The sequence below is a fragment of the Schistocerca piceifrons genome, chromosome X (genome assembly GCF_021461385.2).
Source record: "Schistocerca piceifrons isolate TAMUIC-IGC-003096 chromosome X, iqSchPice1.1, whole genome shotgun sequence".
Classification (NCBI taxonomy): Eukaryota; Metazoa; Arthropoda; class Insecta; order Orthoptera; family Acrididae; genus Schistocerca; species Schistocerca piceifrons.
In genome coordinates this window covers 21,598,535-21,615,977 of record NC_060149.1, presented here as the reverse complement: position 1 = coordinate 21,615,977, position 17,443 = coordinate 21,598,535, and the positions used below count along the sequence as shown (strand labels likewise).

At 38.4% G+C, this 17,443-nt stretch overlaps 1 protein-coding gene across 1 annotated transcript in view; it reads right to left on the bottom strand.

Annotated features, from left to right (window-relative positions):
- The window catches only part of LOC124722154, a 310,300-nt gene that overhangs the window by 15,042 nt on the left and 277,815 nt on the right, over positions 1-17,443 (bottom strand). Inside the window, 3 exon segments of the mRNA XM_047247357.1 lie at positions 4,370-4,536; positions 7,287-7,292; positions 14,710-14,938. Of these exon segments, the coding sequence (XP_047103313.1) occupies positions 4,370-4,536; positions 7,287-7,292; positions 14,710-14,938 (402 nt within the window).

Sequence of the window (17,443 nt, the reverse complement as noted above, 5' to 3'; positions counted from 1 at the left end):
AGCCCCTGTACAAAAATGGCGATAAAGCTGAACTAACTAACTATCGACCTATCTATTTGCTGACAGCTTTCTCCAAAATTTTAGAAAAGCTAATACATGTAAGAATTACTGATCATCTCACGAAGAATGGAGTTCTCAGCAAGAGCCAATTTGGCTTTCAAAAGGGCCGTTCAACAGAAGACGCAGTCTATGCACTTGCAAATGAAGTCCTAGAAACCCTTAATGAAAAAATGCTAGCACTTGGTATCTTCTGTAATTTATCCAAAGCATTTGATTGTGTTGATCACCAGATTCTCTTGCAAAAAAGCAAAATTAGTAGGAATATGTGGTGTTGCAGGCAATTGGCTACAGTCCAAGACAGAAAACAAAAGGTTGTCTTGAATAGCTCAGGTGGAGTATGTGATGTTTCCTCACATTCTGACCCTAGTTCCATTACATGTGGAGTGTCTCAGGGCCCCTATTATTCCTGGTTTTTATAAATGATCTACCATCATGTACAAGCCTGACATGTTAGTTTACATTATTTGCAGATGATACCACAATTTTTATGAGCAGTAGAACGGATAGTAATCTTGAGGAACTCAGTAATCACATACTTTCATATGTGGTTACTTGGTTCAAGGTGAATGGTCTCTCATTAAATTCCAGTAAGACCAGCTTTATTCAGTTCTGTACAAAAACAGAAAAAGAGAGAGAGATAAGTGTGGCATGTGGTAATCAGCCAATAGAAAGAATGGAAACAACAAAATTTTTGGAGTGCACATTGACAAGAAAATGAACTGGTCTTCACGTATTATAGATCTCTGTAAGAGGTTTAGCTCTGCTACATATGCTCTATGTGTTGTCTCTACATATGTTGAACCTAACACTGGAAAAGTGGCATACTGTGGCTATTTTCACTCACTCGTTGAATACAGCATTATTTTTCAGGGCAACCAGCCATTAGCAAGGAAAGTGTTCTTTGCACAGAAGTGAGCTTTAAGAATTATATGTGGATTGTGTCCAAGAGACTTGTGTAGAAATAACTTTCAAAAACTTAAAATATACACAACTACATGCCAATACACTTTTTCTCTCATGTGTTTTGTCTGTAAAAATATAGAAATATTTCAACCTAACAGTAATTATCATGAGCATTAGAAATTTGAGCTTGACGCAAAAGGGTGTCCGCTACACTGGAGCAAAACTCTTCAATGCTCTTCCTCCTGGAATAAAGACAGAGATTCATAACAAGAGTAAGTTTAGGAAAGCATTATAAATATTTCTGCTAGAAAAAGCTTTTTACAGTCTAGATGAATTTTTAACTAAATAAATTGTAAAATTTTAATATTATATAATACAAGCTGACATAATGCTACTAAGAATGTTATTTAACTTGAGATCTGTATCTGTGTGTGCTCTGTATCTGTTTTCTGTAGTGCTTTAACGATTCTATGGAAATATGTATTTTCTTTCTTCTGTATTGCTGCTCAAAGAATTTACTGTATAAATTTTTATATAATTATGTACTCAAATGTCTGTATATACTATAAGATTATCATACTGTATTTGTAAAAAAGTGACTCGTTCCACATCCTTGTGAACCCAACACAGTTGGACCTATGGAAGACAAAATAAAATAAAATCAATCAAATACCGACCCAACCCCAATTCTCAGCTTGCAGCACACTATACATGTAGTGTCCATTGTCCATTATTCCCATTGCTCATAGCTTCACCTGATTCCCGCAAGAGTTCATACATAGTGTGCTTCTGCGCTGAAGGTATCCGTATTCGCCATCAGGTGCATATATATTATTGTATGAGTGTTGGCATTTTTTGGACATGTCCATTGTCCTTGGACATATCAGAAGGGACAGACACCATTTTTTGATTCAGCAGCCATATTTGCACATGACAAAAGAAACTCAGACCTCAGTCACAACTAGGCATTGTAATTAGTTAATTGGAGGCAAGAGAAAATTTGTGCCAGACCAGGACTCAAACCGAGATATCCTACTTTACACGAACAATCATCTTAACTGCTTTCACTATCTGAGCACGCTTTCCATCTAACTCAAACAGACCCCTTAACAAACCACTCCATGGTCATTGAAATATTAAGGTTTCACCTACAAATTTATATGTTTTCTCTTCTGTTCCAACAGCTCAATAAATGAGTTTGTGCACAATCCTGCATAAATGACACTCAAAGGAAAACTTCTTTTACAGGGACATTCTGTCTTGGGTCATATTCTGAATTTAAAGTTCCAAAGAAGAGACACTGCACATAGACCAATATATATGCTCCTGACAGAAAAATCTGATACTGTCAGTGCAGGTGCAGAATAAGTCTGAACTCTTGAGGAGTTATTTAATTAATGTGAGTGTGTCACATAGCACATTAACAAAAAAATATATCATAATACAGGATAACTCACTGAGTCCTACTACTTACGGCGTCTTTGAGCCAATCACATATATGGGAACCTAACTTTATTCTCAGATTCTTTTTTAACAGTCTGTAGTGGGTCACCATGTCAAATGCTTTCCAGAAATCGAGGAGTTGCCCTTAGTCCACAGCTCACAGGAAATTATGTGAGAAAATGATAAAATGAGTTTTGCATGAGTAATGCTTTCTAAATCCCTGCTGATATGTGGACAGAAGCTTTTCCATCTCAAGCAAATTTATTATATTGGAATTCAGAATATGTTCAATACCTCCAAGGCAAAAAAGATACTGGTCTGTAATTTTGTAGACTCTGTCTTTTTTATATATGTTTCACACTTCAGTAAATATTTTAGAGTATCTTTACTTTGCACACGGTCTGATTTTACTCCCTGCATGTTGACTGGCAAGTGTTCATCAGAGGGCCTCAACAACTGGCTAGACAAACTCTCCTGTGCACTTCAAAAGTGCTCTGCTACCCAAGTAGCTGCATTCTTTGTGTTTTGCACCCCTGACATATCAAGGGTAGTCCTACAATTCTCCATCTAATAATACATGTCCTGAAGTCTGCAGGCAAGACCAACAGAGAATCAATGGAGCCTTTGGGTGAGACCCTCCACTTGGATCAAAACCAAAGGATTCTGATCAACTCTGAGTCTGAAATTGCAAATTTTGAGCTCCACTTGCACTTTGAAAGTGCAGATGACGCATTTTGGATGAGGCCCCCTGGCAGACATGCAAAGCACTCATTCGACTTATTTCCAGCTCTAGAGGTTACTTCCCTAAGGGGTTCCGTAATTTGCCTAACAATGGAACTCACATTAACTACCAAACTCCTGTCCCCGTGTGACTACATGGACCCTGCTGAAGGAGAAGCCAGAAGCCACCTGTCCACTCCAGCCTCAACATTTACCCTCTGCCTTGAATGAGACAAACATATTACAACTTGCTGGTCCCCCTACAGTTCAGGTAGATTCCCCACACTGGGTATAATTCTCAGTGCCTAGAGCGCTCGGGTGAAAGAAGCAACACCTGAGGTATCCCATGTGATGGACCAGATTCTCCACTACCTCCACATCCTGAGGCAGCACCCTGCAAGTGGCTGACAATGGCCAAAGTTGTTCATAAACTGCAGCCACCTCCTCCTGCATCTGCACTCAGTATGCAAACACTTTATCCATTCTAGTACTAGTAAAGCTACACTATAGAGAAAGCTAAATATGTAACTTTATACTCTCTTGGTGTGTCACCAATGGATGCTAGAGCCTGACAAAGCTGCAACCAATTGCCACTGCCCATTCAAAACCAAACAAATTAAATATACATGAAAACACACATATAAAGCTTAATAGCTCACCACTGACTCAAGTCTTTTTGCCTTTGCATGACTTTTGGCCAATTAATATAGAATATTATATAGTGTCTGTCAGAATATTGCTAGTGAAATGAACAAGATGTCTGTGACTGTTGTAAAGTTTTGTGCCACCACATTACACCCAAGTTTCATGAAAAACTTCAGACAAAACTTAAGTCAAACTTAATTTCTTTTCATAACTGTCTACAGTTACCTAGATCATGCTCAGCCCATGAGCATTCAGATTAATACAATATTAACATACCTACTAAACACAGACTTCACTTCTGATACTTTATTTTATATGGAAATGTAACCACACTGATACACATCTTGGTTATTTTTAAAAGAAATTCTTATCATTGAATTTGGTAGATCATAAAGAAAGTGAACCATTAAATACCTGTCTTTCCAGTTATTAAGCTACACAAGAACTTAATACATTTCATTTATGTATTTCTGTTTTATTGTATGTATATTCCTAATTATGTGTATTAAATGGTTGTAAGAATGTTACAGTCTGTCCAGTCATGACTTTTAAATGATTAAACTAGGTAATAAAGATAATAATAAAAAGATGTTCTTACATCAAGAATTGCAGCATCAACCAGGTACACAAATGGTACATACAGTCCCATCATGCCAAACAAATTGCTGACGCTAATGAGCATAAACACGGGATCTTTGAGCAAAGACATGTCCATCATCGTCCCCAAAATTGATCTAAATGATTCAGGACAATACTGTGAGCATGCTGCAAAAAAAGAGAGAAGTAGTGTTTAGAAAGCAATACCTTCATATTTCATTATTTGCACCTCAAGGTGTGATTCAAGAATTAGAAACTATATGGTAATAGTTGTATTTTTAATGAGCTTATCTCTCTTTGGATTAAATACAGTGCATTTAACGTAGCAAAAGAATGCTGCAAAGACTCCTGGCTATGGCATGTGATTACATAGACCCTATGAAGTTGATCTAAGGATGAAAACGAATGAAACAGCATGTATGATAGTTAACATGAAATGATCCCTTTTTCTTACACTTTTTTCACAATACTGTAATAATTTCAATAAATTTCAAAGTTATAAATTAAATAGGGTTAAGGATAATGCCTCATGAAAATCAGTATTAATAAGTAAGTAGTAGGATGAATCACACTGTCCAACAATCAATCAGTGGAACACACATAAAAATTAGGTTCCTGTGATTCTATGGAGATAAGTCACTGAGGTCTGGAAAGAGGTGAGATACATACAAATGCTTCAAAAGTAAGACAACAGAATGACCAACGAGGGAATAATTCTGAGGTATATGGTCTGATCTTGGTTTCCAATAGGTGCAATAACCAGAAACTGTATTGACGAAACGTTCAGTTTCATCTATCACTTGGAGAAAGAAATATAGAGTAGTTTATTTAAATTTCTATGTCCACATTCACTTCCTATCTAAAAGGAAACCATCTGTTGGCTTCGAATATTTTTGGCCTGGATGCATTTCAACTGTTTGGCTTTTCAATTTCCGACCAAGTTAAGGTTGTTTCCATGGCTGTTCCTTTTCAGGACTTGGATGATCTGTGCTCCACTTTTGCGTCATTGTTTGCAATGAATCTCAGATGTGCTTCCAGCTTTCAGGCATACATCACTCTATGGCCGGATGTGCAGCCTCGCTTTTTCCAGGCCCGGCCCCTTCCGGTGGCCTTATGGTTGGCAATCAAGCAGGAACTTGATCGTCTCCAGGCAGCTGGCGTTCTGGAGCCTGTAACTTACAGTGTCTGGGCGATGCCAATGGTGTTCATATGGAAACCCAATGGGTCCCTTTGGCTGTGTGGGGACTTCGGCACTACAGTCAATGCTGGATGCTGAATCTCAGAATGTCATGGTTACCGACATGCCTCTCGGATTGTATAAGTACAAGCACCTTCCCTTTGGTGTCTCTTCAGCGCCGGCCATTTTCCAGCGATTCCTGGAGCGGCTTACACAGCCTATCCTCACCTGTGTGAATTATCTGGATGACATCTTGGACACTGGGCATTCCCACCAGGAACATCTGCAAAACCTCAGCGCCTTATTTCACGCTCTGCAGTCTGCTGGTTTATGCTGTCAGCTGGACTTGTGTTTTTTTTTTTTCAACCGGAAGTGGAATACTTAGGCCACTGGTTTAGCAAAGATGGAATCTGCCCTTTGTGTCATAATGTCGCGGCTATTGAGGCCCTTCCTTGTCCCAAGGACTTATCTGAACTCCAGGTGTTTTTGGGCAAGGTTATTTATTACTTAAATTTCTTGCCCCAGGCTGCCTCCGTTGCTCAGCCTCTCAATCACTTGCATTGCAAAGGGGTACCTTTTGATTGGACTCCCGACTGTGATCAGGTTTTTCTTCATTTAAAGGCGATTCTGAACTCCGCCCCTTGCCTTACTCCCTTCTCTCCAGACCGCCCCTTGGTTGTGGTGGCTGATGCATTGGCATACAGCATTGGGGCCATCCTTTCACACCGGGATGCCAATGGCTCTGAACAGCCCATCGCTTAAGCCTCTCAGACGTTGACCCCAGCACAACGGAACCACTCCCAGACTGAAAAGGAGGCCCTGGTGATCGTGTTCGCTGTCCAAAAATTTCACACCTATCTCTTTGGGGCAAAGTTCACCCTGCTGATGGACCATAAACCATTGGTTACACTTTTCGGACCCCACTATCACCTTCCAGAGCAGACGGCTCAATGTCTCCAGCGCTGGGCATTGCTTTTATGTAATTACGCTTACACAATCCGGTATAAGTTCACCACTCACCATGCTAATGCAGATGCTTTGTCATGTCTCCCAGCAGGCCCCGATCCAGTCTTTGATCAACAGGAGGTCCTCTGTGTTCACATTGACTCCGCCCGCTGGGATGCACTGGATGGTCTACCTCTTATGGCTGCTCACATTGCTGCAGCTACCCGCCATGACCCTGTCTTGCGACGGGTTCTCAACTATGTGTTCCATGGGTGGCCCTCCTATGTTACTCATTCGATGCTGTCCGATTTCAGCCACTGGCACCACCTGTCCCACAGGCTCTCCATTGTCGATGATGTCCTTCTGTTGGCCACAGAGTCGGATGCCCATTGGGTGCTCATCCCTCCGGAATTGCAGCTTTGGGTGCTTATTTTGTTACACCGTGGGCACTGGGGTATGTCCTGTATGAAAGTTTTGGTTCGCCGGCACGTGTATTGGCCTGGCATCAATGGCGATATTGAGCACCAGGTCCGTGGGTGCACTGTCTGTCCGCGTCACCAGGCAAGCCCCCCTCAGTCGTTTACACCCTGGCCTGTGCCTCGCAAGCCCTGGGATTGCATCCGTATCGATTTTGCAGGCCTGTTTTTGGGGTCCATGTGGTTACTCGTCGTTGATGCCTACTCCACATACCCATATGTTGCCTGCATGGCATCCACCACCACAGAGGCTACACTCACGTTCTCGCCAATGAGGGTCTGCCACACACATTGGTCTCCGATAATGGTCCCCAATTCACGGCATCCTCCTTCCATGACTTCTGTCAGGCCAATGGTATCAAACATATCTGTAGTCCCCCTTTCCACCATTCGTCCAATGGCACGGCGGAGAAGCTTGTCTGCACTTTTAAACACCAGATGACGAAGGCAGTCAACACGTTTCGAACCATGTCAGCCCTCACCCTGTTTCTGAGCACCTATCGCAATTGATGGATGCAGTCTGGCAGAGCTCCTCCATGGGCGACAGCCGCGGACCCTGCTCCATTTGCAGACACCATCCCCCTCCCGCCCCCAGTCAGGGCCCTCGCAGCAGTATGCTGCAAAACCAATAGTCAATGGCCTCTCAGACCATGACATGCAGTTCCTTCTGTTAAATGTTAACACTGAACAGGATATAAAATTTGTTAAATCTGAGCTCAAGAGGGTAATCAATAAGCCAAAAATTTATTATTTTAGGACACTCCTCAGAGACATTCACTGGACTGATGTTTACAGTGCTCATGGCTTGAATGAAAAATATAACACTTTTGCTACTAAAGTGCTTACCTTATTCGAACACTGTTTTCCCCCAAAACTTACCAAGGTTAGAGCAAAGTCTACAAAGAAGCTATGGATTACTCAAGGAATAGGGGTATCTTGTAAAACAAAAAGAAAACTCTATCTGTCAATCTGAAACAGTCCTGATGTTGATGCTATAGCACATTACAAGAAATACTGCAAAATATTAAAGACTGTAATACGGATGTCAAAGCAAATATATTACAAGGAAAAGATAGTCATATAAGATAACAAAATAAAGACAATGTGGGATATAGTGAAGGAGGAGACCTGTAGAACCAGACATGAAGAGGAACAAATAGCATTAAGAGTAAATGATACATCGGTGACAGATGTGTATAGTGTTGCAGAACTCTTTAACAAACATTTTATAACTGTTACTGAAAAAATGGGGTTGTCAGGTTTGGTAGATGCTGCTATGGAATACCTCAGACCAGACATTTCAAGCAACTTACATAATATGAATTTGACCCTCACTACCCCAACAGAAATAATGTCCATCATAAAATCTTTAAAATCAAAAACATCTAGTGGGTATGATGAAATTATTAATTAAAGAATGTGATTCTGAGCTAAGTAACATATTAAGCTATCTGTGTAACCAGTCATTTATCAGTGGAATACTTCCTCAATGGTTGAAATATGCTGAAGTTAAGCCACTGTTTAAGAAGGGAGATAAAGAAATAGCATCAAATTTCCGTCCAATTTCGCTGTTACCAGCATTCTCCAAAATTTTAGAAAAAGTAATGTACAGTCAGCTTTACAACCATCTTATCTCAAATAACATACTGTCAAAGTCACAGTTTGGATTTCTAAAAGGTTCTGATATTGAGAAGGCTATCTACACTTACAGTGAAAATGTGCTTAATTCAGTAGACAAAAAATTGCAGGCAACTGGTATATTTTGTGATCTGTCAAAGGCATTTGACTGTGTAAATCACAATATCCTTTTAAGTAAATTAGAATATTATAGTGTAACAGGAAATGCTGCAAAATGGTTCAAATCTTATATCTCTGGCAGGAAACAAAGAGTGTTATTAGGAAAGAGACATGTATCAAGCTATCAGGCACCATCCAACTGGGAACTAATTACATGTGGGGTCCCACAAGGTTCCATTTTAGGGCCCTTACTTTTTCTTGGGTATATCAATGACCTTTCATCAGTAACATTACCAGATGCCAAGTTCATTTTGTCTGCCGATGATACAAACATTGCAATACATAGCAAATCAAATGTAGTCTTAGAAATATCAGCTAATAAAATATTTGTGGACATTAATCACTGGTTCCTAGCCCATTCTTTGTCACTAAACTTTGAAAAAACACACTACATGCAGTTCAGAACTTGTAAGGGGTGTCCCACGAGTATATGTCTAACATACGATGACAAGAAGATAGAAGAAGGGGACAGTGTTAAATTCTTGGGATTACAGCTTGATAATAAATTCAATTGGGAGGAGCACACCACAGAACTGCTGAAGCGTCTTAACAAATCTCTGTTTGCAATGCGAATTTTGTCAGATGTAGGGGATATAAAAATGAAAAAGCTGGCATACTATGCTTACTTTCATTCCATAATGTCATATGGGATTATTTTTTGGGGTAATTCATCAAGCCAAGCTAAAGTTTTCCAGGCACAAAAACCTGCAGTAAGAGTTATATGTGGTGTGAACTCAAGAACATCCTGCAGAAACCGGTTTAGGGAACTAGGGATACTAACTACTGCTTCCCAATATATTTATTCCTTAATGAAATTTGTCATTAAAAATAGATAACTTTTTCAAACCAACAGCTCAATTCATGGACTCAATACCAGAAATAAGAATAATCTTCACAAGGATTTAAAGTCACTTAGTCTTGTACAAAACGGTGTGCATTATTCAGGAACACACATTTTCAATAACTTGCCAGCAGCCATAAAAAGTTTAACAACCTATGAAATTCACTTTAAGAGAAGCCTAAAGGATTTATTGGTGGCCAACTCCTTCTACTCCATTGATGAATTTCTCAGTAAAATATAACTTCTGCACAATTTCAGTGCAGTAATGTGTTCATTGTAAATATGTGTGTGTGTGTGTGTGTGTGTGTGTGTGTGTGTGTGTGTGTGTGTGTAAGTACAATCTGACTTCTGCACCATTTCAGTGCAGTAATGTGTTCATTATAAATAAGTATTATACTAGTTGTATTACATGTTTATTACCTTATAAATAAATAAAAAAAATTTTTTTATTTTAAATTCAGTGCATTAGTATTGGTAAAATGATTCTTTTATATAGTGTTCATTAAAAAATGGTGATCATTCCACTTGGGACCTGTGGAATGGTACATTAGCTTATTTGTTTTAGTTGTAAATATTTGTCATGTATTGTTGTTTTTCTGACATGTTCCACATACTGGAGGACCTCCTCACTATGGATCAATTGGAATGAAAGTAAATCTAATCTAATCTAATCAGACATGTCATTTGCTCAGCTTTGTAGGTTCATTGAGCCATGTTGCATAACTATAGTCAGGAAATGGGCTTTCTGCAGCAAGACAAGTATCTACCACACGGGCAGTGTGACAATGTCTGGAGCACCACACATTAACAACATGGCAACCATTGGGACAGTTTTGCTTGCCTTGGCACTAGAGATAGTCAAACTGACACTGATCTGCTGAATGACAGCACAAGACACGGGAGTGTCAGATATTGCATTTTCATATGAGCTTCTCCAGCACTACTATAGATGTATATGTTTGTGGAAGCTCTGGGAATGAATGTTGTCTGTCTGTATTCAACATTGTCATATAGACCCAGTACCTGGCATGAAGAAAGTCATTAGGTTCACTACAGGACCATCTGTGGGGGTGATTTGGGTCACACTTGTTACATTTCTAAGATGTTATGGCTGGTGTGTATCATTTATATCTGCTGTGATGTCACATATCAATAAGATAGCTCAAGACAGTAGGTTGCCCATGCTGTCTTGAGTTACTCCCACACATAGAGTGTTCAACTGTTAGCCTGACAAGCATATTCTCCAGATCTCTGATACAATATAAATATTTGAGCATGGGTTGCCAAGAGACTGGCATGTCACTACTGACCAGTCACAAAAATTGATGAACTCTAGTATAGAGTCGAAACAGTGTTGTATATTATCCCACATCTGTCATCCCAGCTCAGTTGAACTATATGTACATACTCTCACACATCCCCTACAAATTTAATCATGTGTTCTTTCCTACCATACAGTGTATGCACATTAAGTAAGATTATCTACCCATCCCAATACTGTAACCTTAATGGTCAACAGTGTAACAGTACTTTGTTGAAACAAATTATGTTTCTGTTATTATGTGTTACAGCCTGCTTACAAATATTTCATGTAATTTTTGACAATGCCAGTGTGATGGCATATACATTTTTTATACTGAATATTAATTCTGATGTGTACAAAAATAGTAATTTTTATTTGTTAAAATTCACTCTTTTTTAATTTTTGGTTTATCATTTATCTGTAGAACTATTTCCATATTTTACACAAATCTGCTAATACTAACATGTCTAATATCATTGTAAAATATGATTCAATGGGAAATAAAGCTGCTACTATTATAATATCAGCTCCTACTTAAACGTTATTTGAGTTCTAATAAAATAAAATCATACATATTATGAGTCAAATATATTTTATATTCTTCCAAAATGTACTTTTCAAAATTTCCCCTTGGTTGTTAAAACTGCAGTTTTCAATATTAATAGCGCTTCACCATCGCTTCTTTGTTCTAACATATCCTTTCTCTCATGTACGAGCATTGTGTAAATAAAATACAATAAGCAAATAAAAATCAGCTGAAAATAGCTAATGACTATCCTCCAGAATATGCTATCTTTTCCTTCACACCAAATCCTTCCTGTCTATGTTCAATTTGATTCTTAATTCCTCAATCTCTTTTTGATTCACTCTCTGATGGCTTTTCATTTTGTGTAATTATTTATGTGAAAAATCAAATAAAAACATATGCAAGGGAATGTGTAAAAAATTGAATCAACCATAAGGTACATGTTATTAAACATTTTCAGGCAAAAAAATACACAAACTGTTCCAAAAACTTATGGATATATGACTTTTAGCACAACTACCTACACTATAGAATGTTCCCCATATTATTTATTTAATTTTTTTTCATTAGTTACAGCTGATATGCAGTTCTCTTGTACTTATGTGTTCATAATTACATGACAGTGTAGGTACATATGTATTTGGTAGTCTGCCAACACAGTTTGAAAATTATTAGAAGAGAAATAAGGTAAGCACTATGGTAACAATGTTTCTCATGGTTAGAGCTTTTATTCCCATGTATTTGGTAGTCTGCCAACACAGTTTGAAAATTATTAGAAGAGAAATAAAGTAAGCACTATGGTAACAATGTTTCTCATGGTTAGAGCTTTTATTCCTAGAAGGAGACTACTAAGTGAAATTTAGTATACCGTAAAACAGCAGCCAAGTCTGTGTCATGAACTCATACTGTTCCCTGAGTATTCTCAGTCTCCTTAAAAACAGTGGATCACATACATACACCACTCTGCAACAGTTTATCTGCTAGTTCTTACGCTCGAAAGGGAACAGTAGTCCCCGAACTAAACAAATAAATAAATGATTCACTGGTTGTTTTAGTCTTTAAAATACATTAAACTGCCATTCCCTTGTTCCTTTTTTCTAATCCCTCAATAAAGTCCATGAATCCAAATGCACATTTACGTTTGTATTCTTATGTCACTTCTCTACTCGCAATTCAGAATACTATGGAGAAGGTTCATATTCTATAGCAATGAATTTGTTCACCACTCTGTAAAGAAGGAAAGAAGCTGCTATAAATGATTTCTGTTAGTGAGTGTGGTTGTTCAAGAACCTGATAGGTAAATGAAAATCATTTCATGAATTCTCTTGGTTGCCATTAGACTCAGTTTCATTAATACACTGATGGAAAAAATCAAAACACCGTAAAGTAATTAATGTAGAGTAATGAAATTTCAGGAACGCATTTGTCTAGGTAACATATTTAAGTGACTAACATTGCAAGATCTCAGGTTAATGTAAGTGTGAGGTAAGCCATTGCAAATGTGAAATGCTGGTACATTAATAACTAGTTTAACCACCAGCATGTTGAATGCAAGCCTGGAGATATGCATGTATTGTGTTTTATGGGTGCTGGATGTCAGTTTGTGAGATGGAGATCCATGCCTCTTGTACTTGGTCGGTCAATACATGTACACTTAATGCTGGTTATGGATGATGCTGGAGTTGTTCTCCAATGATGTCCCACATGTACTCAATTGGAGACAGATCTGGTGATCGAGCAGTCCGTGTTGACATTCTGTAGACCATGATGGGTTACAACACCAGTATGTAGGCAAACGTTATCCTGTTAGAAAATGCTCCCTGGAATGCAGTTAATGAATGGCAGCACAACAGGTCAAATCACCAGACTGACACATAAATTTGCAGTCAAGAGGAACGGAATAAACATGAGAGTGCTCCTGCTGTTATAAAAAAAATCACATCCCAAACTGTAACTCTAGGTGTAGGTCCAATGTACTCGTATTGAGCAATCGGACAGGTTGGTTGCAGACTCTCAGCTGGGCTCCTTCTAACAACACATGGCCATTACTAGCACTGAAGCGGAACCACCTTTCATAAGAAAACATAATAGATCTTCACTACACCCTGCAATGAGCTCCCAATTGACACCACTGAAGTCGCAAATGGTGGTAGTTTGGGGTCAGTGGAATGCATGCATCCGGCTCAGAGGTGTCTTTGAAGTAACCAATTTTCAACAGTTCACTGTGACACTGTGATGCTAACTACTACTCGAATTGCCACTGCAGATGCAGGACAATGCACCAGAGCCATATGTGAAACTCAATGGTCTTCCCTCTCAGTAGTGCCATGTGGCTGTCTGAAGCCACATCCAAAGTGAAAGGTTACTAACGCTCAGGACTGTTACAGTGTGTATTTAAAGCAAAGCTGATTTGCGTCCTCACAGTGGCACTACAAGTGCCACAGACATTGTCTGTCAGATGTAGAATCACACCTACCAGCTCTTATTTATGTTGCACAACTTCTTCTTGGTGTTGCAATTCTTTTCCATCAGTGTAAATTAACACAAAAATTCCTAGTTCCTCTACTAGCTTACAGAGCCTCTAAGTAAGTCTGTGTACTTTCTGACAGATGAGGTATCGGGTTTACCATCATTTGATTCTTATTCCAAGAGCTTAAGTGTGCAATTTGTGAAAGCACTGCGAAGTGTTGTCAAGAAGTAGTTTCACAATGGCTGCAACAGTTCAGGCTTTATTTTGGATGTTTGATATCAGGTAAGATAAACAAGTAACTGAACTTTCCAACTTCACTAAAACATGATCATCTAAGAAATCTCTAAAGTTACGTTTCTGCTTTGTGTATAGTTGCTGTTCGTGAGTGTGAGTTTAAATAAGTGTATTAAGTAACAATTCTGATCTACAGTTTTTATTGTACCAACGGTACCACTTGTGGCATGCCAACAGGTAGTCTCAAAATTAAAAACAATTTACATATATTATAACAACAAAAATAATAAATTATTGATAATATAATGTAAATGGACAGATAAAAAATCTACTCTCCAAACAGTGTCAGGGGAACACATACACAAAAATAGTTAATGTTTACAAGCGTTCTGGCAGAAGAGTTCAAGGGGTAGGAAGAGGGGTGAGGGAAAAGGTCTGGAGAGGTTAAGGGAAAGGGGTACAGTTCAGAAAAATCACCCAGAATCCTGGGTCAGGGGGACTTACTGGACAGGATGAGAAGGAAAGACTGATTTACATATATTGATACAGAAACAGAAAATTGCAATACTTACTTCCTCCTCCCTCTCCCTCGATGTCTAATTGATCCTGAGGATATTTGGGCAGTGAAATTACGCTTTGCCTGTAGCTTGTTAATGATTTCTGACTCTTGTATTCAGGAAGATTTATTACAGAACCTGAGTAGAATATATCCTTTCGAGACAGTGGCCTCACTATTTCACGTTTTTCTCGGGGAATGCTTGATTTCGATGTTGTAAAGCATATGCTCTCATTTTCTCCTATCTGAAAACGAAATGGAAGTTTGAGACAAAGAAAATTTTACCAATTGCAAGATCTGTTTTATACTGGGAAAGAACAGTATTTTTATCTTATTTTTACCCTACGTTCATTCATATTTCCCAAGCAAAATATTATTTTCAAAATATTTCCTTTAGTGATTTTACCAATACTATAAAGCTAGAAGCACCATAAAGACAAATGAGTAGTATGGAAATCTACAGAAAATTTTCAATAAAAATTTTATTTACAATTCAGATATTGAATTTTCTCCACTAGATCTGATTATGAAATGCAATGAATTAAATGCACTGAAATGAAATGAATTGACTGAATGAGTACAATGAATAAAGATGCATTGACATCAAGTGATATCAGTGTAAGCCACTCGGATAGTACTGAACTTGTGTTACAATGAACATGTAGCAACAACAGAAAATTTGAGCCAGGCTGGGATTTGAACACAGATTCCCACATACCCTGTGGAAGGACCTCTGGCAGTAGTGTTCAGAAATCATAGATGGGAGCATCAGTAACAAAAAAAGTTTGAGACAGGCCTGGAAGTATGTTCACACTGTAAAAGTATGGACAAATCACTATTATCTACAACAATTCTGAACAAGCCACTCATGTCATCAACATAAATAACACTTCTTCATTTCTTGTAGTACAGATAACTTTAATAATAACATATATTCTCTGTTAGTTGTTGCACTTCTACTGTTTGATTTCCCAAACTTGTATCTAAAACTCGTTGAAATAGTGCACCAACATAGCATAGTGAAAATGTTGTGCAACAAGAACTTAAAATTAATTTATTTTGTTTTTTCAAAAAAATCTGTTCCCTTCTGGACGCAAAATTGTACACTTATATCATCACTTATTTTATCTATTTAATGTAAAATATTTGAAGGATGATGGTAAGCTTTGTATCAATATTTGTTCAACAGACTAGCACATTATATTACAGCACAATAAAACACTGCCAGAAAAAAATAGACTAATGGTTAGGTGACTGAGAGTGAGAAACAGAAAATCTGATTTGAGTTTTAATTTGGCACAAATTATCAATTGTAACTGTGTTGTGTCTGTTCATTGATTATACCTGTATACTTGAAAGACCAGAGTAATAAAATTTTGGTCTGGGTCTCGAGTTTTAACTTGACATACACAAAGGCAGGCTTACAAGAGCTGCAAACGATAGCCCGCACCCTGGCATCAGCTCCAGGGGACGCTGAAGGCTGAGCGGATTATCTGCCATTGAGTCAATCATTAATTTGTTCTCAAAGCTACTATGTCACTAATTTTATTTTTCAGGTAAACATGAGCGACAGATTTGTTTCATATGGTTAACAGGATTCTGGACACTTGGCTCAGATGTGTAATTAGGCCACGCTTGGAGCTGAATTGACAATAGTACCATTTTCAAGGAATTTACGAGTATTAAAGCCCAGAAAGCCGATATTCTGTGAATATTTTTCCTAATTTTAAATTTAAATGACAGTATTTGTTGTTGTCTTAAGTCTGAAGACTGATCTGGTCAGCTCTCCATGTTACTCTACCGTGTACAAGCCTCCACATGTATGAGTAACAGCTGCAGCCTACATCGTTCTGAATCTGCTTACTGTATTCATCTCTTGGTCACCCTCTACGATTTTTATCCCCCCTCCTGCACACACACTTCCCTCCATTATTACATTGACCTTGATGTCCCAGAATATGTCCTGCAACCAATCCCTTCTTCTAGTCAGATTGTGTGACAAATTTCTTTTCTCCTCAATTCTGTTCAGTATCTCCTCATTAGTTACGTCATATACCCATGTAATCTTCAGAATTCTACTGTAGCACCACATTTCTAAGGCTTCTATTCTCTTCTTGTCTACACTGTGTTTCATCCATGTTTCACTTCCATACAAGGCTACACGCCATACAAATACTTTCAGAAAAGACTACCTGACACTTAAATCTATACTCGATGTTAACAAATTTCTCTTCTTCAGAAACGCTTTCCTTACCATTGCCAGTCTACAGTTGATATCCTCTCTACTTCGACCATCATCAGTTATTTTGCTCCCCAAATAGTAAAACTCCTTTACTACTTTAAGTGTCTCATTTCCTAATCTAATTCCCTCGGCATCACCCGACTTAATTTGACTACATTCCATTATCCTCGTTTTGATTTTGTTGATGTTCATCTTATATTCTCCTTTCAAGACACTGTCCATTCCGTTCAGCTGCTCTTCCAGGTCCTTTGCTGTCTCTGACGGACGTACAATGTCATCAGCAAACCTCAAAGTTTCTATTTCTCCTCCTTTGACTTTAATTCCTACTCCAAATTTGTCTTTTGTTTCTCTTACTGCTTGCTAAACGGTTTTCAGTGTTGCGTGAGTGTGTGTGATATCCATCCAGATAGTCGTATGTCTTAAAACACGACTCCAGGATGGGGAGATGTCCCGGACCCAGATCAAATCTGCCCGGCAGATTAATGATGAGTGGATGGTGCGCCGCCCA